The 23,175-nt window shown below is 40.4% G+C and overlaps 1 protein-coding gene across 2 annotated transcripts in view; it reads left to right on the forward strand.

Annotated features, from left to right (window-relative positions):
- The window catches only part of EIF3C (eukaryotic translation initiation factor 3 subunit C), a 484,610-nt gene that overhangs the window by 2,999 nt on the left and 458,436 nt on the right, over nucleotides 1–23,175 (forward strand). For both annotated transcript variants that reach the window (XM_044085060.1, XM_044085061.1), the window contains exons 2-3: nucleotides 8,676–8,802; nucleotides 9,657–9,722. In XM_044085060.1, coding sequence (XP_043940995.1) covers nucleotides 8,702–8,802; nucleotides 9,657–9,722 — 167 coding nt within the window. In that variant the 5' untranslated portion in view covers nucleotides 8,676–8,701. The remainder of the gene's footprint in view (nucleotides 1–8,675; nucleotides 8,803–9,656; nucleotides 9,723–23,175) is intronic.

The following is a 23,175-nucleotide window of genomic DNA, read 5'->3' on the forward strand; positions in this document are numbered from 1 at the left end:
ACCGAGTAGTTTATATTTTTGGGTATAGATGCTGTTCTAGGTAGAGGTATGACTGAAAATAAGAAACATGCTTTGCTAGATAAAGAGAGGTTATGGATTACTAATTTAAGGGCATTATACAAACCAGGGTTAAATGAACACTGGTAGTTTAGGTATGAGTGGAATTGTATTTTTGTATTTACAATATATAGGTATGAGTGGAATTGTATTTACAATATAGTTAAATATTTTATTAAGTATATACTTCTATAATGATTGTGTAAGCAATTTGTATTTAAGGATGCTATATCTTTAAACCACTGATATTTAATTGAATGTTTTTTTGATGAATGTGCTACACTGAGGACGCCAGGGGGCGAGACCGGTTTGTTTGTGGATGTTGCTTTTCACCACTGTGATGTGAATTTCGCTACTGAGAAAACTTTTCTTCTTTCTTTACTATGTATGGCTCGTGTCTTATTGTACAATCAGTATTTCTGTAGTGATGGACCTGTTTTTGGTGAACTCGTATATAGATATTACATGTGTGTGTGTGTTATATATATCTGTGTACGTATGTATGTGTACATTTATGTATGTATACATGTGTATTTATATTATACTTGCCCTGGGAAAAAATTCACCATTTGGATATTTCGTTTTCTCTCTCTCTTCTTTTCGTGAAAATGAAAGTTGATGATATGGTCGCTCGAGAATTAGAAGGGGGATCCATACATAGGTGTGAAGCCCATTTTTGTTCGCATTTCAAAAGGTTTTGTACAAGGATGTTAACATTTCACAGTGAGAACATGGACAAAATGGCAAATGTTTTCACTGTTCAGAGCATGCTGTATGCAAGTACACTGCAAAATTGCTTTGGGGAAGTAGTTTATTATTGAAGAATTTAGATTATTATTGATAATACAGAAAATATAGTTGCATGTTTTATTTTTAATTTTTACTACTTATCACCTTTGTTAAATGGTTAGGAGGGTTTTGCTTTTGGGTAGAAGTTTTTGATTTATGACATTAATACACTCTGCTGCAGCATTCCATTTAAACCACTGGAAAAGATAAATTGGCATTGCCTTGGTTGTCGGGGGGGTCCTTCTCCATCCCTTATGCAGGGAGCTTGCGCACCCTTATTTAACAAACATGACTGTATGTGACTTGTGGAAGAGCATCTTCATGACACCATTGCTTTGCGTAACCAGTACCTTTTTAAAGGTGCATATGCACTTTGAAGACTTTGTAAAAGAAAATCCAAGCCCTTACCATATTTGAAGTTTCCTTTTTTGTAGTGTTCATTGTAATTCTTTTCAGTGTAATGGTATGTTGGTCTTTAAATTTCAGTTTGCTTTCTGCCTTAGAAAGGTGTCAGGATTGTTAAAATTCAAATAAATAAATCTTTATCTCATACCTGTCGGTTTGGTAAAACTGATGGTTTGGGGAGATAGATTTGGGGGATTGCACTTAAATATTTAAATAGAATTATAGACTTATTTTTTTTCAGAAAATGCACATTAAATTATATTCTCTTATTCTTTGTGTTTCAAGTTAACAGCATTGATTTTTAAACCCATGATTGTTCCTGATTATGGTGGCAAGAGGTTGAAAACTATGCTGTCTGCTTCCACTTCTTATTAGCATGTCTGGATATCCTCGCTGTTTTATGCTGTCTATTTACATATAAATTCCCAGTTTAGTTGGTATGGTATACTGGTGTCTGTTTAGGAAGTCGCACTTTTACTGTGACATTGTGTTGTATGGGGCTTTTCTGGGATGTCTGTTTTAAATGTCCTTCCTAATTAACAAAACAGATGTAAATGAATCGGTGTATTGCAGCCCTTTTGGGTTGTGCACGCAGTAGTAATGTCATGAGTTGTGGCTATATACCTGGTACAGGGTAGGGCCCTTTTTGTAAACATGCCAAGCACGTAGGTATTAAGAGGTAGTGGTTGGAGAAGAATATATAGGCTAGCTTATTACCAATATAGCTATGATTTATTATTAAAGTAGTATGTGGACTTGAACTTTCATTACAATCCTTGGTTTGCTTGGCATAAGTGATCTGACCTTGCGTGAGCTTAATGTAAGAATGTGATGCATAGGTAGGAACACTGACCGATTACACTGTGTGTCCTTGTTGCCAGGAACAGTAGCCTCAGCTATCTGTGTTACAACATGGCTTCAGGAATGCAAATGGAGTTAAAAAAATGCAAAACTTTAACGTAGAGTGAATGCCTATTTACACTTGTAAATGGCCCTGCTTAACAGTAAAAATAGAACATGTAGTGCTGACATTTTATTCTATATTCTACATAATAATGAAAAAATACCCATAAAGTACGCATTTTTGCTATTGAAGAGCTGTTTAAAAAGAAATGCTGTGTAATGGCAGGGAAAGTACCTTAAGTATCGTTTTTATGTGGAATTTCAAACCATTTAAAACAGTAAAAAGTGTGTCCGGCATTTGGTATAGAGGGTTAAGGTTTTGAGCTGTGGTTTATGTGGAACAAGATTTGAGTCTCTCAATCCTCATTTGCCTACTCTGACCTTGAGCAAGTCCCTTGGTTAGATGTAGCTCCTAGGTTGACTCTGAAATGGGATTGTCTCTCCACTGGGTCTGTCTGGTTTGAAAAGGAATATTAGTAAAATTTAATTCAAAAAATGGGTGCGTTTAGTTCCTAGAAGATTGTATGATAACTATCTTTTTGTCTGATGTCTGCAGTATGACAACATGTTAATTGAAATAAACTACTTGTATAGATAGATTTTTTTTTTTTTTTAACCAGGCCTTCACAGCAAATAATTATGGCCAAAACTTCAAATTGGTTCCATAGCTGTTATATCCCCATTTGCGTGTGGTCCTCCTTGCTGGTCAGTTCTCCACTTACCCCTTACCTCATTTTGGTAGTTGCAAAAGTAATTGCATCAGTTTGACCTCAGTTTGGTAGTTGCATAGTAATTGCATCATTTTGATTTGTTCATTAAAGTTGTCTAGTAAATGCTGGGTTTGCATTTAAATCCACCTAAGAACTCTGACATTTTGTTCATTGTATCTTTGATTTTTGAGCTGTCACTCCAAGTGCATATTTTACAGTTTTAATACGTTTCCCTCAAAATGTCAGGGTTTTCTTGATTCCATTCCTTCCTCCCAGAATACATTTCATGTCCTGTTTATATTACTCATGCTAGACATGAGGAAGTGGTGGTGTTTCTCATGCTATTGAGATAGAATGGTAGAAGTGTGAAACACTGTTATCTAAACAGAGCTACTTCCGTGTTTCCTTGACTAAACCTCATTTGTGTCTGTCAGAGCTGTAGATGTGTGTGTATATTGAACCTAGTCAGCCACTCAAGCCTAGACAACACATGCATATAAGTTACTGAGCATGTGCAAGGTCTTTGCCATTTTGTGTAGTCAGTCAGTGTGAATGTAAGCTTGAATGGAGATGCACGTGTGTGTGTTAGAAGTAACAAGTCAGTCAGTAAGCGTATGAAGTAGATGCACAAGTTACAGCCCCTGATGTGTGTACGTACAATAAATGACTTGAACACATACCCAGCCTCAGTGTCTGATTGGAAGACACAAGACATGCTATGTGGTGTCAGAATGTGATCCACAGTTGTTGAAGCAGCTCACAAACCATGAGGCATGCAATTAGAAGTGGAGTAATATGCAGGAGTGAACTCGCAAACAGGTCAGCAGTTATTCAAAGTTAATTAAATTAGTTCCAAATGATTTTCAGTCGCCAAACGTGGCGCAGAATTCAAAGCATTCAAAATAATTTCCAAGATGTTCAAAATGTCCAAGATAGCGGCATAATATTTAGTGTTTGAATGTTTGAAATAATCTCTGAAGTGTTTAAAATGTTCAAAAAGGCTAAGATGTTCGAATTGTATTTGCAATGTATGACTTTTGCAGTAACTAAGACTTTTTGTAGTGATTGTTGTGCACAAATTACAAGTACCACGTCTATGCTTATGTTTAAAATAAATTTTTTGTTATGGCACAGGGATTTCACAGACCTGAACCGCTGGTGTTTGATGATATTGCTGAGAATTGGCAAGTGTTTGAGCAAGAATTTGATATTGTCATACAGGCTGCATTTTTCTGATAAAAATGCATGTAGAAAGGCATTTCTACTTGTTAATTTAGCTGGTTCAGAGGTCCTTAATTGAGTGTTCATTTGTGTATACACCTGCTGTGTAAGCAGGGGAGGAGGAGAACCACCACGCTGTGATAAAGCTGAAACGCAGGAAGACCCGGAGTGCTTAAAACTTAAATTTAGAGAAATGTATAACCTTTAAACGAATATTACAGTGCAAAGGCACAAATTCTACACAAGCAATCAAAAGCATGGTAAAATTGTTGGAGCATATACTACCAACTTAAGAAATAAAACAAAAACATGCAGATTTGGTGATCTACGACATGAGTTAAGACCGTCTTGTGTGTGGTGTTTTAATAATGATGCAGTGAGAGAGCATTTGCTTTGAGATAATTAACATTAAGTAAAGCCATTGAAATTTTCCAAATATATGGAATTACAGAAAAGCATGCAAATATGCTTATGAATGAAAAAGCATGTTTTATGGTATCAGCTAGTGCGAATGTTGATAGTGTGCAGCAGAAAGTTGAGATGAAAAAGAAATATAAACAGAGAGGAGGCAGTCATGAACCTAAACAGGAAAAGTGGTTAGCTTTCGGTCAGCAATGTCACAAGTGTAAAAAGCAATACTTTCAAAAGGCTTTCCCAGTCTAAAATGTCCCAGACTTATGTTAATAGAGAGTATCCGAAGACACAAGTAGAGCAGATAGAGACTGTAGCAAACTCCGGGAGCTGTGAGCAAACTTTCTGTGTTGATGTATCTGTGATCCATGAAACAGGTAATACAGTAGATTCAGTTGTCCGGAAACAGTGAAGTATTTTGTACTGTGCAAATTAATGGGGATCTTGTAGAGCTTAAAGTAGACACTGGATCTAAGTGCGGTGTTATGTCAGCACAAATGTTTGCTAAAGTAAAAGCTAGTGAGAAACTTGATTCAGCAAAGTGTGCAACACTAGTTGTTTATGGTGGTGAAAAGATTCAAACAGATGGCGCAGTAGTTCTTTCATGCCCTTCTGCTGGAAACCGCTATGACATGCAGTTTTACGTAGTCAAAAGACACATGCAGTCATTATTAAGCCTCAAAGATAGTCTTGAGAATGGGACTGATTTCATTTAATAAAGAGGTGCACCATATAAGTCTGAATAACGATAGCATACTCACTAAAAATAGTGTGTAAAACTGATATTTTCAAAAACTGGTGTGGTGAGCTTCCAGTCACATATTCCATGAAGTAAGCCCGGTTGTCAAACGAAAATGGTCAATTTGGGGGGGGGGGGTCTTTACTCCAGTAAAAGAACCGACTGAATAGGTATCCTCCATGGTCGAATCTCATAAGAAAAGCTCAGATGATATTTAAATATGTATTGAACCATGAGGGTTAAACAAAGCACTTGAGTCTTCCTCATCCAGTGTATACGGTAGAAGAGGTAGCCACTTTCATGTTAAATTCCACTGTTTTCTCATTCTTAGATGCAAAAAAAGTCCTTTTGGCAAATTGTATTAACCACTTTCAGTACACCATTTGGTATATACAGATTTTTAAGACTGCCATTTGGAATTAATTCTGTCAGTGAGGTATTTCAGCGTGCCATGGAATAAATGTTTCTGATTCTCCATGTGCTGTTATTGTAGACATTATGTTGGAGGCAGTGGTGAGGACTAACATGATAGAAATCTCAGGAAAGTTCTAGATCATCCGCATGAAGTAAATCTCAAACTAAATCCTTAGAAATGTAGATTCAAACTGAAAGAAGTTGTGTGTGAGAGACATTTACAAGTTCTGGCTTACAAGCAAATCTGTATAAGCAAACAGCAATTGTTGACTTGCCAGTTCCAGAGAATGTCACATCTGTACGTTTTTTAGGTATGGTCAACTGTTTAGGAAAGCTCATCCCAGATTTGAGCTTTCCGCTCCATTGCGTGAGTGACACACAAAAATGTCAACTGGTCCTGGTTGGAACACCACCAAAGAACATTTGATATTCTGAAGAAAATTGCCAGTCTACCCACATTGAGGTATTAATGATGTTCACAAATCTGTAAAACTTTCTTGTGATGCTTCAAGGTATGGCCTTGGTGCAGCATGTCTTCAAGAAGGCATACCTATTGCTTAGGCATTAAGAACTTTAACTCAGCGATGCATTATACACAAACAGAAAAAAACTTTTGGCAGTAGTGTTGACATTTTCAAAGTTCAATGATTATACAAGTACACTTTCAATCTTGTTTACAAAAAGGTCAAATACTTGTACCTGGCTGATGCTTTGTCATGCACACCCAGGTGAACACAACAGCATGAAAATGAAACAGCAGAAGTCATGTCAGTCAAACTTTTTGTCATCATAGCGTGATGAACTAAGAAATTAAACAGCTTCAGACCCAGTTCTCCAGAAGCTGAAAAACATCATCGGTCAAAGATGGCCAACACAACAAACCAGTTTGCCACTTGACATTCAGTGGTATTTTCCTTACAGAGGTAAACTCCTGATGGAAGATGGAATCATCATGAAAGATCCAAAAGTGGTAATTCCTAAAGCATTACAACAGGAATAGATCAAAATTGTGCATCGTGGTCATCCAGGTACTGATTCAACCAAAAGAAAGGCTAGAGGCATTGTATTTTGACCTTCTATGTGTAGAGAAAGAGACTGTAGCGTTCAGTTTGCAACAGCACCAAACCATAACAAAAAGAACGCTTCAGCTGTACCATATTCCTGAATTACCATGGTTGACAGTTGCTGTACATGTTTTCGAATGGAGTGGTCAGCATTGCTTGCTGTTAGTAGACTCTTATTCAGATTGGTTTGAAATTAACCTTCTGCCTAACTTGACGTCCAGCACAGTTATTACAACATTGAAGGGACATTTTTTTTGTCCATGGTAGTCTGCACAAAGTCATGCCTGACAGTAGCGGGCAGTTTACTAGTCAGCCATGCAAGAAATTTGCAGAGTCTTGGGACTTGGCTCATATTACTAGTAGTCCTGAGTATCCACAAGGAACGTGCAGTTCGTAGTGCAAAGTATTTGTTGGAGAAATCCAGAAGAGATGGTACCAATGTTTTCCTTAACTTAATCTCAGAAACATTCCTCAACACAACTTTCTTGGTTCACCTGCTCAAAGATTGGAAGATTTGTTCGTCTGTAAATCAGTCAGCAAACAATTAAGTGTAATAGTTGTCAAGGCTCAACTTTCAAGAAAGTGTCAATCACAAAAGTTGTATTATGGCAAAACCAGTAAATCCCTTCGACCATTGTTACAAAGAAGTTGTGAGAATACAAACTTCCAAAGGTAGTGATTATGTAGGAATCGTGAAGTACTTTTGTGAGTAACCTAGATCTTGCATCATACAATCTGAAGGAATGTATTACAAAAGGAATTGTAGACATGTTACCTCTCTCAGAACCAGTGCCACAGGCAGATTGCCTATGCCAGTGACTCTGATTTACAGAGTGATTCGTCAGCTGTTAGAATTCAAAAGGGCAGTGTGCTTTCTTCAAACAGCTGCGATGTAAACCTGAATGTTCCAGTACTGAATAAATTCTCAGAAACTGCCCCTGTTGCTAAACCCGGTCAGAATTTCTATGTATCTAGATTGGGTGGAATTTGCAAACCCAATCCTAAATATGCAGCGACTTGGACTTGAAATCATTTATGAATTGTTGAAATAATGCCTAGCTCTTAAATATGCCTTTTTCTTGTGTTTTGCAATGTCGAACAAAATTTAAAGAGGGAGGATGTAGATCAGTGTGCATATTGAACCTAGTCAGCCACTGTAGCTAGACAGCATGCGCATATAAGTTACTGAGCATGTGCGAGATCAGTGCCATTTGGTGTAGTCATTGTGAATGTAAGCTTGAATGCAGAAGCGTGTGTGCATGTAGTATGTATATGTATGTAATATACATGTATATAGTGCGTATGTTGTATGTAAAATGTGTATTTTTTGTGTTTACATACACACCTTTGTGTGTGTGTGTGTATGTATGTGTATATATAGGTGTGTGTATATGTATGTATGTGTGTGTGTGTGTGTGTATATATATATATATATATATATATATATATATATATATATATATATATATATAAAGATATGTATGTATGTAATGTATATATGTATGTATTTTAAGAAAAGGGCAGGAGAAGGACCATTTAATAAGTTGAGAAACAAGGAAACAGTTTTATTATATTGAGTGACATTTTTTTAAGTGTGTGAAAAACTAGAGTGTACTGCACTGATAAATGTCCAGCCTGTGGGAGGATGGAGTTATGAAGTTAGTGGTAGAGCGAGCAGAAGAGAGCAAGTAAGAAATGAAAATAAGTGTAGTTCTGATCAGTTTGAGTAAACAGGAGGAGTTGTGGGTTGGTCCTACGGGACTGTGGGAATCTGGGGCTGAGTGAAGCTGTGTAGTAATCGTACACATGGGGGGGAAATGAAGAAACCATGTTGGCAGCGGGTATTTTCAATCAGGCCATGTCACTAGGTTTATTCATTCAAACATTTGCTGGTCTGAAAAGCTGTTCAACTTTACACCTGTGTTTTTATTAATTTTGATGCAAGATTGTTTCATTTCCTAGAGGCCTAGAGAAGGCAGAAATCCAAAATGTCACGATTTTTTGCTACTGGGTCCGACTCTGAGAGTGAGGAGTCCACTTCTGGAGACGAGCAGATCGCAAAACCAGTAGGGACCACTTTTGCCAGACAGTGAGTATGGAAAAGGGTGCAAGGGTGTCCTGTGTGGACTGATAATCATGTGGATTATGAAACTAGTGCTTGCGTTTAAAACTGGGAGGGGGGAATATACATGGCTTATGCAGATACATCTGGAATTAATATGTTTAGGACTGTTGCACAAGGGAGAGGTGTTGGTGATATTAGAACTGTCGAAATGATTTCTAGTAGCATACTATTGTACTGCTGGTAACCCTGCTGCTTAATTCCTTGAAGTGACTTTTGTAGTCTGACAACTAAGTTTTGTTAAACTTCCATTAGATTATAGAAACCTGAAGGGTGATTACTCTTGATGCACTGCAGCAAGTTATGTTGGCCCTTTTTGGCCACTTAACATGCCTTTGAAATTTGAGTTTGTAAGACTCCAGTAGCAATGAAGACCATAAAGACATCTTTGGCCAGCATATCGTGTGGCTTTGTGGTGTTACAGCTGGTATCATGGCACAGCATTCATAGCATAAGCATGATGCTTATAACAGTTTCCAAAATAAAAGCGTAGTTGCACTTATTTATGCTTTTAGCTTTTGTCATCTAAGAAAAGCGCCCAGGAGCTAAGGTATTCATTTTAAGAAATACTTTTGTTGCAACACTTTGTTTCCATACTTAAAGCTAATTATTCTTGTTTCTGCCCGCCCCCCATTTTCACTAAAGTAGAGCTGTTTGAAAAACACTGGTAACAGAAATGTACTTGGTTTATGGTTACCGTGTCTGCAGGGAGTATCAAACTGGGTTCTCTTGAAAGTTTTTTATTTTTAAACCACGTATAGCGGTAAGTTTTGTGCCAGCAGTTGTTAGTTTTATGTATAAATTGTCTTTTTTTCTCTTAGACCTCTTCTGTTAAGTGATGATGATGAAGAAACCAAAAGAGTTGTCCGTAGTGCCAAGGACAAACGGTGAGTTAGAGCATGTTATGTCCACATGTTGTAGTCATGGTTAACCATAGACGGAATGCTTGCAGTCGCCAACTAAAATGCTGAGATTTGATAGCATTTCATGCAGCTGTTGTAATGTACACACGGATTGTCCCAGCTGTTGTAATGTGCACACTGTCCTTATTTTGCATGTATAACAGATGACCTGTTATGCAGCAAGCCCCGCACCTCTGATTTTCTTTTGCTCGGACAATGGTGGTGTTTCAAGATCTTCTGACATTTTTCCAGATGCTTTGGTTTAACCTTGCATTTAATAAGCAGCCAAATGGTGAGAAAGTTTGTGTTATGTTTTGTTTTGATGTGTGTTTTTTTTATGCTCCTATTCTCACTAACCTGCAATCCAGTCTCCTCCCTAAATTGGAGGTGACGTATAACAAAATTGCAAGGTTTGCTGCAGATAAGCCCTATCATTCTCGCAGCTGTTTCTGAAAAGCCTCCAATGGCTAGAGTTCCATCGTCAACTCCTCCTACCCCAGCTGTACCTAACTCATTCCATTCTTACTATCCCACCCCTTGCCCTGCTCTTTCTTCCCTGATCTCCTACTACATGCCAAATTGAGCTCTTTGAAGCTCACAACAGCACCGTCTAGATGAATACATGCCAAAGAAAAACATTGGTAAACTCCTGTACAGCAACTTCTTAGCTAACCCTTGGAAGAAATTACTTCTACATGTTCGTTCTATTGCAAACACTGATTTCTTCAAAAAAAAGAACTAAAATCCTATTTTCTTACCTCATGGTTATGTTTATGCCATGATCCTACCTAAACCTCCTCCTATTTTCCTACCGTTTTCCTTCATTTGCCTTCTTATAGATTAAACTGTTAGTGCTCTTCCTCTTTCTTTAGCTAACTTGTTAGTGCTCTCCCTCTTTCTTTAGCTAACTTGTTAGTGCTCTCCCTCTTTCTTTAGCTAACTTGTTAGTGCTCTCCCTCTTTCTTTAGCTAACTTGTTAGTGCTCTCCCTCTTTCTTTAGCTAACTTTATTTGCTTAAGATTCTGTTTCTACTCCGTAGAACATTGTTGCTTTGTATTTATGTATAGTATTGTATAACCAACAAGAAAAATACTGCGGTGGTGGTGCTGCGGTAGCATTGTCTCACAGTAAGACGCTGTCTGGTTTGATTCTCAGCTAGAGCGTCTTCTGCGTGGAGACGTGCGTGAATGGGCGTATCTCCGTTGAAGGTTGTGTGTCAGTGCTGGTAACTCAGCACGTAAAAATCAACTACCAGTCATTAGCGGACCGGAGTTCTGCTGTGGTGACCCCTAACCGGGAAAAGCCGAAAGACACAACATTGTATAACCAACAAGATTGTAATTAATTTTGTGTTAAAGTCTCTCTGATTGCAACATTTGCTTAACGTGGAGATTTTCTCCACAGGCCTCCACTGAAAAAGGGCTTCCTGCCCAGTCAGACGAACCCAGTCAACAAATGTGAAAATGAATAAAATAAGTGAAAATTTTTTGTATCCCATGTTGTCATGGCACACCATACCTTAGGAACGGTGTCACGTGTGGGATACCGTCCACAAGTGTGCATGCAACAGTAACACTTTATAGGTAAAAAGGATAAGTTTTTCCTATCTTCAGATAGGAAGTCGGTTGTGTTGTGGATCTAGTACAGTAATCTCTTACACAAGTTTGTAGTTGATAGCACATTTTATATATAATATATATATGTGTGTGTGTGTGTATATGTATATGTGTGTATATATATATATATATATATATATATATATATATATATATATATATATATATGTGTGTATATATATATATATATATATATATATATATATATATATATATATATATATATATATATATATATATACATATTTGTAGAAGCTGAGATGTTTGGGTGTCACCAGTAGATGCTCTGTTTCTATACATCATTCCTTGTGGTTATCCTGTAGGGTAGGTTGTATCTCTAACATATTGGAGGTACAGTTCGTAACAGCAAAGTGTAATGCAAAAACTTCTGTTTTCTATGCAAAAATCATACAGTGAATGTGGGGAAGGTAAGAGAGCAGTTCCCATCTCCATGTGAGTCTTATTTATGAATGGATTTCCCATTTGCCCCAGAGCAAAGTCTGGTTACGTGACTTGCACAAAGTTGCACTGTAGTGGGACTCAACCCATGGACTATTGGAAGCAACTTCTTAACAGCTCACACCATTGATCCTCTTCATTGAGTGTAATGAAAGTTACAGAAAATCTTTATTTGAAAGTTAGACGTCTGCATATGCTAAAAAATGGTATTTTAAGAAGAATGCATGGATGAAGATTTGTAATTTGCAGCAGTTCATAAATGCATTGTGTGTTCTTAATGCTGATCACTGTTTGCAGTGACCTAGCTATATGGGTTATATCTTGCCATGGATATAACAGCCAGACAACTTCCAAAGCTTCAGGGCACCTTCCACACACAGCCCAACTTTCAAGCTGAGCAGACTATCAGACAAGATCAGCTTTACTGCCACCAAAGACTGCGCTCTTGTGAGGCTTTTGAGAACTGACAGTTGGCTTGTGCTTTCCTTAGCTGGGTAGATAAGTTCCCTTTGGGGGGGGGGGGGCTCCATTTTATTGTTTTTTTCTGATGCTTTATTACTTGTTCAGAAAAGTTATTTTAAAGCTAGGAGTGTTGTGTTTTAAGACCAACCATAATGTACTTTTAAACAGAGCACTTGTTTCAGTTCTCCACATTAAATATTTTATTTTAATGTGGGGATACCATAGTGTTTTCAAAGGGTTTACTGTGTTTTTGCTGTCAAAAAAAAAAAAAAAAACTTGGAGTGGACTGGTAGTTTCCTGGCATTGTTGCTTGCTTTTCTCATTAAAGAGGCACCCTTTTTGACTTGACTTTGGAACATATTCATTCCCATGGTAGGGCCTCCTTCCAGCCATAAATAGAAAAAGTTAAGTAAATAACCTTTGCTCCCACAGCAGGCTTAGCTGTTTGCCACAGCTGTAGATGGGTGATTCTGCTGTGGCTATTTGTTGTACCTCAGACATCTTTTACCTCGGATCCCTCTGTTGTAGCACCTACAGCCGGTATGGACTGGGGTTACTCACATTCTGTGCGGCTGTTGGGGTCCCTTCAGTGGACAAGGGTCAACCCCTATTGTTTGTACTAGGAGAGGGAGCAGGGAAGTTTTCCCCATTGTATCATAATACTGTGCCCATTCCTGGAGACACAGCAGCTGCCATTAGTAACATGTTTTTCACCATTCTTCCTGTCAAAAAGAAACGGAAAACCAAGCATGTTATCTACTCATCCTCAGATTTCTTTGGATTGTTTGTTGGGACTGGCTCAAGGTATGATTCTGCCTGTTGTTCCTTCTTGTAGTTACCAGTAAAAGGAAAAGGTTTGCCTCCTTTCCTGAAGAAATCCAAGATTCTGAATCTGAACAGGAAGATGCTGGGACATATTCAGGGTTTTGTCCTCTGATTCTCTCTGTAGAAGGTTTCTCTTTCTCTGAGACTGTTGCTAGAATGTCCCAATGTTTTCAGTGGGAACACAGTGAGGTTTCTCAGTGCCTGCAAAAGTACTATGAGCTATTAGAGAAGGATTTTCCAGAACCTAGACCAGTTCCTCCTGTCCTGTCTCTCTCCGTGGATGTGTGTCTTACTGCCTGCAGTTTTCCTGATACCCAGCCAGCTGTCCCTAAAAAGGCAGGATGTATGAAGTTCCTCAGTGTTTTAAATTTGTATACATTATTCCTAAACCTGACTAGCAGGTATGGCCTTAGTTGACTCCTCTGCTGCTAAGCACTTAGTTAATTCCAGTCCTGTTCTTTCTAATAAAGATGGGAGAATTATAGGTATGGGAAAAGGTGTATGCTTCTGCAACTTTGAATTTCGGAATTTTAAATTTTCAAGCTCGTATGTTAGTTTATTCTGACATATTGTGAAAGTATGAGGAATGTTTTAACTACAGTTTCTAATGAAGAGTAATCTGCTTTAAATAACTTTGTTTATTCTATTGCCCAGATCACTGCTTGTTGTTTGCAGTGCATGTATGACTCCGTGTCTTCCATGTTTATGGTCACTGGTACAGTTTTAAGGAGGTTTGCTTGGCTGCATTCTCAGAACCACCCAGATGATAAAAATTAGATTTCAAATTCTTTCTTGGATAGATTTTTAGTGTTTGCCCCTCTGCTGCAGAGGTACTAAAAAATGTGGTGAAAGGGGCAAAGCTGATCCAGGGAGAGACTAAATTTTTCAGCCCTCCTTTTCCAAACACTCTCAGTAGATTTCAGGTAATTTGATATTTTAAGAAGTGTCAAGAAATTACCATAGAAGTTTCAAACCTCCCCAAACCAGTGACCCTCCAAGTCTGAATATTGGGGAGACCTTGTGCCCCCTCCCACCCTGGCCCTTTTCTCTTGCAGAAGTCTGTGTGTCCGTAATGTTTCGGACAAATGAGTTTTGAACATCATTCATAAGTTACAGATGGCAGTGGGACGAAATTACTCCTTTCCAGCGGGTCATTCCTCATCCTGCAGATCTGACTGTTTTGTTTGTTCATCACATGCTGTCCCAAGGAATGATGGAACTGGTTCCTCCTTCCCAGGCAGGGAAGGGGTTTTATTCAAGGATGTTTCTAACTCCAAAGAAAGAAAATGATTGGAAACCATATTTCTTTCCTAAACCTGTTTGTAACACTGCCCAGATTCAAAATGATGTCACTTCACAGCCTGTTGCCTCCTCTTCCTCTCTCGTTTGCTGGCAACACTAGACTTAAAGATACTTATCACATTCCTATTCATCCAGACTTCAGGCGTTTCTTAAGACTTCTGTGCCTGGATCACATTATCATTTCTCTGCCTTACCCTTTGGGCTATCCACTGCACCAACAGTGTTTACAAAGTGTCTAGCTCCATGTAGCTATTGCAGGCTACAGGCTATCCATATGTTTTTCTAAATTTAGACTACTTATTTATCTTTGTGGAGTCTTTTTGAGTGTGTCAGGAATCCGCTATCTTGAGAGAGAGAGAGAGATCTCTTGCACAAGCTGGGATTTCAAGAGAAAGATCAAAAGTCTTTCTCGACTGTTTCACACAGGATTGTGTTTTGGTGGAATGTCAACTAAACACCTCAGTTCGGAGCATTTCTTCCACAGGGAAAATTGATTTTTATTTAGATCTATTTTAAGGTTTTCTACTCTGACTTCGGTCACTGCAAGGGAATACCTCAGGATTTTGTATCTCATGGCATATATGATTCTAATGATGCACTTGGCATGTCTCCTCATGAGAAAGAGAGTGACATCTGAAGTCTCTCTGGTCCCAGCATCAACACCCTGTATCTTTTCAGATACCAGTAGTGGGTTTTGTCAAGAGAAATTACTTGGAGACAAGATGTCCTTAAGTGAAGGTCACCTTGTCCTTTTTGCTTCAAAGGAGTTGGTCACCACAGATGCTTCAGACTTTGCTTGGGGAGCAATCTCAGGAGAGAGAGAGAAGTGCAGAGGATGTGAGACACCAAAGACTGGTGCAAGCACACAAATATCAAGGAAATAGTTGTCCTGATCAAGGCACTTAATTCCCTTAACCATCTTTGTTCTCCAGGCTCTCTCAAAGTAGTTACAGACAATTCCTCAATGATGTGGTACATCAAAGTAAGGGGGAACTGTGTCGTAACCCTTTCACAGTTTAGCCACATTAGCTTGGGATATAGCTTCACAGCACAGTCTCACTCTACAGGAATCCTACATTCTGTCAGTGCAAAATTGTGTGGCAGACAAGCTGACAAAAAACAGGGAAGACACTCACAAATGGAAGAACCCCAGGTCTGGTTTACAAGATTTGAACCATATGTGTGTAGTTCAAGAAGACATCTTTTCCACCTCTGTAAACAATCAGCTGGCAAATTTCTGTTCTAGGACTCCATGCAAGAAAAACGTATGCATTTTCTTTGGACAGGAATGTTCCTGTATGCCTTTCCAGTAATATCCAGGGTACTTCTGAAGATTCAGAAGGAATCTCCCAAGATCACTGTGGCAGTTCTCTTTTCTGGCTTAGGCAACCATAGTTCTCCCTTATTTTGGAAATGGTGAGGGGCAATTATTACAAGCTTTCTCACAGAATGGATCTATTCACACAAGAACAGGGGTGTTTGATACACCCCAACGTTGGTCATCTTCAAGTGACTGCTTGGATGATAGGATCTCTCTTCCTTTTGGGCACCTGTTTTCTGAAAATGTGCAGCGGATACTAATGGGAGCAAGAAAGCCTGATATTAGAAAATCATAGTTGGTGCCAGCAACGTAACCAGCACTTATTCAGAGCTAGTTCTTTGATTTTTACAATATTTGAGAGTTACTGTCCTATTTCAAGGTTCATTTATCTTCCATTTCAGCACATCTGCCCACAGAATTTCCTGTTTCGAGGCAGTCCCACGTCAGAATGTCATTGGAAAGGATTTTGCAGAAGAGGCCTTCAAGTAAACCAGTTACCCTTCCTTGGGATCTTAATTTTGTGTTAGCAAAACTAACACTTGCTCCATTTGAACCAGCTAAACTGGCTGGCTTGAGGTTGTTCGCATGGAAAACAATTTGATTGCTCTGACCTCTGCAAGAAGGGGTATCTGAGTTGCAGGGCGAGTCATCCCTACCTCATTTTCCATAAGGACAGGTTCTTTGAGAACTAAATTATGCCTAAAGTGGTATCTGGGTATTTTAAGCCAGACTGTCTGCCTCCCTGTTTTATTTCCTGAACCTAAAATTGAGGGGGGATGGACCCTTCTCCTTCTACCTGCCAAATTATAGTTGTCTATGTAATCTAGCCATATAGCTAAGGCTCCTTCAGCAGTGATAAATGTGAAGAATTTGATTCAGTTGTGAAGTTAAAGTTACCGTAACAGTAAATGTTCAAATAACTACTGCTGTAGTAGCCATTCCCTCCCTCCACCCCCGTGTGTGTGTGTGTCTGTGTGTGCGTGCCCGTGCACTTTTTATTGCCAGGGTATGTATATTTATTTTTGTGATTTCTAACCTTTCAGGGCTCGGCCTGTCTCGCTGTTGGCAGGAAAGTTCTGAAGGACTTTGCACACAAACATGTCTTTAGTCAGTTTAACTCGAGCTGCTTGACAGTTTGGGCACATGTTCATGTCCATGTTTTTCTCTGGAAGCTTGTCTCAATGTAAGTGTTCTCTTCAGGAAGAATCCCTTCAATGAGAGAAAAATAAGAGTTTGTTTACAGCTGCATGTTGCGATGAGGCATTGAAATGTCCTTAGGACTGTTGCTTGAAACATTGGCAGTTTGTGGACGGCACACGTTTACTGTGTAAACCATCCATTCTTGGTCATCTGAACTGGCATCACACAGGCGAACCATCCCCTTCCGGTCCTCCAACCCCGCTTCCCCTCTCATTATTATCTGTCTTTGCCTCTCGTATCCATATCTCAAATGACCTTTAAAATATTTGAGCTCAAGAGTTGTAAGCAGACTTTTTTGAGAAAATTGTAAGGTGAAGAAAAAGATGTGAACAAAGTTAGTTTCTTTTAAGTTCTCTGACTTGGAAATAATTTTTAGGGGTAATTGCAGCATGTGGTAAGGTGCATTGTTTCATAGACTAACTGCTGCTGCTTCTAATAGGTTCACAAGGTAGGTACTAGGCTATCTGCCCGAGGGCATTTATAAGCCTAGCCAGAGTGTGTCGGCTTTCACCACCCCATTGATTAATTAACTGAGCCTCTGTCAAGTACAGCCAATGAAGTGATCCCAGGGGTGTATTTTCTGTTACCCATCCACTCGTCAAGGTTTCTGTTGAGTGTTAGAGAGGGGCTGTGCTTAATTTAGATAGGAATTTTGTTCCAAAGCATGGGGAGTCTCTGTGATAGGAATCTATCCCTCCAGCAGTCTGTCCCTCCAACGTGTTCTATTTATTGTTGTGGCGAGGTTAAGCTTATTAGAGCACGTGTCTCGCAGTGACTTGCATTTCTTTAGGTGGAGCATGTCCATCAATTCTGAGTTGGACATGGCTTTGTAAGTCAGGCAGAGATCACCTCTGAGTAAGCACTATGCCACTGAGTACAGCCGGTGTTTTCAGTCAGTCTGCATAGGACATATGTTTGAGGCCAGTAATCCTCTTTGTGAGGTATTTTTGTGGTCGTGTCTTGTGAGGTACATCCCAAATGGGGCATTGTACTCTATGATGGGTCTGATGAGTGACGAGTAGAGGGGCACTATAACCTCTTTATTTCTAGACGCAAACCCTTTAGTAATTAGATGGGCCACATAGAAGGATTTCCTAACTACTTTGACAACATGATTGTCAAAGGAGAGATTATCTACCTGGGTCCCCAGATCTCTTATTACCTCTCCTGTATTAAGGGGGCTGCCACCTATGTGGTAATTCATGGGTGTTTTGTTTTTCCCCGAATGGGATGACTATGCATTTTTTTGGCATTTAGCTTGAGCCCATGACTTTGACACCAGGTGTCCGTCTCAGTAAGGCCTTTTTGGAGTATGTCCGTGTCAGCCGGAGAGTCAGTTATGGCTCCCAGTTTGCAGTCATCGGCGAACTTGGTTAGCTATAGTCGTCCTGTGTTTGCCTGTACTTCTGAGAAGTATATGCTGAACAGTAGGGGTCCCAGGACCGCGCCTTATGGGACACCACTTGTGACTGGTTTAGAGTCGGACCTGGAGCCCGCTATTCTTACTGCGTGAGTTCTGTCTGTAAGCCAGTTGGCAACCCATCTTGTGACATATGGGTTTATGTTCAGGTTGGTGAGTTTTTCTATATTACCTGAGTGAGGAATGGTGTTGAACGCCTTGGCGAGTTCAAGGTAGGCTGTGTGAACCACCTTTCCCTCGTCTGTGGCCTTGGTGACTGTCTCAAAGAAGTCAGCCATGTTTAGTAGGCATGATCTGCCCTTAACAAAGCCGTACTGGGTCGGGTCAAGTGTTTGGAGGTTCCCAATGTCTTTGTTAATGAGTTCCATGATGCGCTCCATAGCCTTGCAGACCAGGCTAGTCAGGCTTATGGGGCGATAGTTACCAGGGTCAGTTGTGGCCCCTCCTTTGTGGAGTGGAATAACTGTTGCTGTGCGCCATTCTATGGGCACATAGCCTGTGGAGAGGCTGAGGTTGAACAGTGTGTTTAGGGGGGGGTTAGTTTGTTCTGTAGTTTGTGCTAGATGCATCCTGGGACGCCATCTGGCCCCATTGATGTGGTGTTTTTGGCTTTTGAAAGGGACGTTTTCACCAGTGCATCTGTGATCTCTGGGACACTACACTTTTCTGGTATTGTTGTGGGCCCTTTTGGAGATGAAAGGGGGGTGAGTTGCACTGAATCTATCTGCCAGGATGTTGACAATATCAGTAGGTTCAGTATATTTTGTGCTATTTTGCACTAGCTCAGAGCATATCTTTGATTTGCCACTTTGATTCTTGACATAGCTAAAGAAGGCTTTGTGGTTATCTTTTGAATCCTTGGCTATTTTTCTTTCGAAGTTAGCCTTGGATGATTTTATGAGGGAACTTTAGTTTCTTACAGATACTGATCAGGGATGTCTTTCCTTCTTGGGATTTGCTTTTTTTCTGAACTAGTTTCCTCCTTTTATTGTATAACCTGTTTATGGCAGGGGTCCACCAGACTGGTTTCCTTCTCTTATGGGAGTGAGTCTTGGTTTTGCTAGGGATGGCACGATCCATGCATCCTTGTAGGTGCTCATAGAGTGCATTTGTAAAGGATTCTGCATATTGGGCAGTGTTATCCTTTAGCGTGGGGGCTGTGAAACATACCCACCTCCGTCTTAAGTAAGGTGAAGTTTGCTTTAGAAAAGTTTTTCACTGTGGTTTCCTTGGTTGGGGGTGATGGTGGGGTGTGGACATCCAGAGTGATTAGTTTATGGTCTGATCTAACCAGTGACAGGTTGACCTCCGGTGCGGAACACCTGTCGCCCATATTAGTGATGACCAGGTCCAATAGGTTTTCACCTCTGGTAGGGGAGTTTACCAGCTGATCCAGGGTGTTTTGAGTTGATAAATGTCAGGAAGCGCTGAGCCTGAGAGTTTGTACTCAAGTAATTTTCCCAGTTAATGGCAGGGTAATTGAAATCGCCCAATGTCAGAGTGTTCGATAGGGCCTTCATGTTTTCCAGTGTCTCCAGAAAGGCAGAGTGGTGGCCATGGAGGGTGATCTGTAGCAGGCCACAATTTGCATTGCAGATTTGCCCGATGTTAGTTGCACATGGATGATCTCAGAGGTATCATGCTGTGCCACTAACCTGGAGGTGTAGGTATCCTTGATGAATATGGATACACCCCCTCCTTTTGTGTTTCGGTCAGTGTTCTGTGGCTGAAATGTGTGGTATGCGTTGTAGCCCGGTAGTGCTGGAGTGCTCTCTGGAGCCTTGATCCAGGTTTCAGTTACTGCACAGATGTCGACGTTCTCCATACTGAGGAGTGCTTCGAAAGCATGCATTTTGAGATTTTAAACTCCTGGCATTGAGTAGCATAACCCTCATTTTTTTATTTGTGCTGTTTATGAAGGTGGGTTTGACTTTTGAGCCTTGCCTAAAAAAGGCACTATGGGGACAGCAAGAGCCTTGGCCAGTGTTCGAAAGCCTAGGGGTGACTGGTACAAGCAGTCTCTTGCGAAGCAACGTGGCTTGTCGTCCCAGGCTGATAGGCACTGGATCCCCTTTGAATGACAGCAGAAGCTTAGCCATTTGTTGAAATTGATAATTTTTTTCTTTATACTGAGTTATCATTCTTGGTGAGGGCAGGATGCTACTCAGGGTCATAACCCACCTGGGCTACATGATTAGAGAGCTTTTCCATGTCTCTTCATGTAGTCCAGGGAGGTACGTCTCAGGTCAGTCACACCAAAATGAACAATGACAGAGTCATATTTGTACTTGTTCTGGAGTGACCTGAATGCTTGTGTTATGTGGCGGATTCTGGCTCCCAACAGGCAGCTTACGGTCACCTTCTTGTCTAGCCTAGTGAGTGGGACGTCAGTGTGCATGACTATAGAGTCACCTATTACTAGTGTGTTAGGTATGTTATTTCACCTTAAGGGTGGTGATTGTGCGGCACATTGATATTGTGTTTTATGTGTTGTCTGGTTTGTGACGGGAGGTGCAGGTTTTTTGGGTGTCTGCTTTAGAGCTCTCTGATGCTTCTGCAGGTTTTTATTTAGAGCTTTTGAGTATGATTTAGTGTATTTATGTGTATTTTTTGCTAGTGCTGGTTTAGTAGGTCTGTGTGAGGCTGGAAGTGTGGTGCAAGTGTTAACCTTCTCCTCATGACGGTCTGTTCCAGTCTTTGGTGGAGAGACCTTAGCCTCCAGTTTGGCCTTATAATTGCATCTCTCGTGTGTGTTAGTGTTTTGTGGTAGGAGGAGAGGGTTGTCTGTGTACATGAGGCAGTTGTAACATTGCCTCAGGATACCCAGGTAAACCAGCTGGACTGGAGAGTACACCTGAGGTTGCCATTTGGTCATGCCTGAATAGTAGGGTGAGCTGCTTAGTCGCTTGGTTGGTGAGGGGTGGATAAAGAGCCTTGCCCTGCTGGGCAATCAAGTGTCTGGGTATATTAGTGCTTGCTATTGGGTCTGAGCAAGTGCTGGACTGTAGGATGCTTTTTGAGTGCTTAGGTTGAGGGACTAGTTTAAACGGAAAAACTGCAGAAGAGACTTAGTGGAGCTGGGAATAATTTAACCGTAGCTAACCCTTGCTGACTGGCATGCAAAACCGTGCAAACGCTGTTTTTAAACTACTAACTTCTTGGCTGGAACCACTCCTCCAGGGACAGATGGCTGCTCAAAGTTCCCCTCTCTCACAGGTGAACAGAGAAACTTCCCTCTATCCAAGTAAGGTATGGGCAACTCAGAAACTTGTAACACAGCCCTGAATTCAGCACTAGCCTGAAAACTGGACTGTACTAGCTTAGAAGGGTGGAAACAAGGAATTTTTTTTTTCTATAAAGATAAGGCAAAAACAATAAAAAGTACACTTAAAACAGCTTTAATTGACTACAAGCGATCAGAAAAGGCCATCATACTTTAGTGTGTAGCCTACAACAGTTTAAACAAAAACAAAAAAAAACTTTTTTAAAAGTGCAGGCAGTCAGATAAGTACAATATGTGAAAAAACAAGCTTTTAAATCACAAACGCTAGAAAAATCAGCGTTTAGGTGGAAAACAGTTAAGTATAGCAAGAAAATACAGAAAACTGATAATCACTCCAAAGACTCTCTTTTTAAGTTTGAAGGCTTGTATCCGTTTAAGGCTTTCTAGTGCTTTCCAGTAGGTTAGTTACAGGAAGGATGGGAAACGAGCGCAGATGTGGTCTTTTAAACCAGAAAGTTGAAAGAGATGGACAGCTTCCCAAATGATCAATAAACTAAAATTTCTGGGCCAGGAACCACTACTTTTGTGGTATTCAGGCTACCTAGTGCTTACCAGTCCCACTGATGAGCTAGAAGGCTTCCCTCCAACACAGAAAGGCTTGGGGGGCTCAGAAACTTACAAATAGTACTGGATACAGCAAATCTGTACCTGGACTAGACTAGTTACAGGAAAGGTGGGGAACAAGCACAAACGCAGGCTTTTAAGCCAGCGAGTTAAAAGGGATGGAAAACTGCCTAAATTACCAATAAACTACAATTTTATGGGCCAAAACCCACACTTCCCGTGGAAGATAGGCTACCTAGTACTTACCACTCCCACTGATAAGCTAGAAGGCTTCTCTCCAACACAGAAAGGCTTGGGGGGGGCTCAGACGCTTACCAACAGTCCCGGATACAGCAAGTCTGTATCTGGACTAGACTAGTTACAGGGAAGGCAGGAAACCAGCGTAAATGCGGCTTTTAAACCAGAAAGTTGAAAGAGATGGAGGAAAAACTGCTCAAACGCCCAATAAGGTACAAGTTCTGGGCCAGAAGCCACTCCTCTTGTGGTAGATAGGCTATCTAGTGCTTACCACTCCCACTGATAAGTTAGAAGGCTTCCCTAAAACACAGAAAGGCTTGGGGGGCTCAGAAGCTTACCAACAATCCTGGATACAGGAACTCTGTATCTGGACTAGGCTAGTTACAGGAAAGGTGGGAAACGAGCGCAAGTGCAGCTTTCAAACCAGAGTGTTGAAAGAGATGGAAGAAGACTGCCCTAAACGGCCAGTAGCTACAATTTCTGGGCCAAGAACCACTCCTCTTGTGGTAGATAGGCTACCTAATGCTTACCACTCCCACTGATAAGCTGGAAGGCTTCCCTCCAGTGCAGAAAGAATTGGGGGGCTCAGAAGCTTACAAAGAGTCCTGGATACAGCAAATCTGTTCCTAAACTAGTCTGGTAACAGGAAAGGCAGGAAACAAGCGCAAACACAAGCATTTAAATCAGAAGGTTGAAAGATATGGAAAAGCTTCCCAAACGGCCAAAAAATCTATAATTTCTGGGCCAGA

This window comes from Protopterus annectens, chromosome 10.part0 (genome assembly GCF_019279795.1).
Source record: "Protopterus annectens isolate FY-2018-M chromosome 10.part0, PAN1.0, whole genome shotgun sequence".
NCBI lineage: Eukaryota > Metazoa > Chordata > Ceratodontiformes > Protopteridae > Protopterus > Protopterus annectens.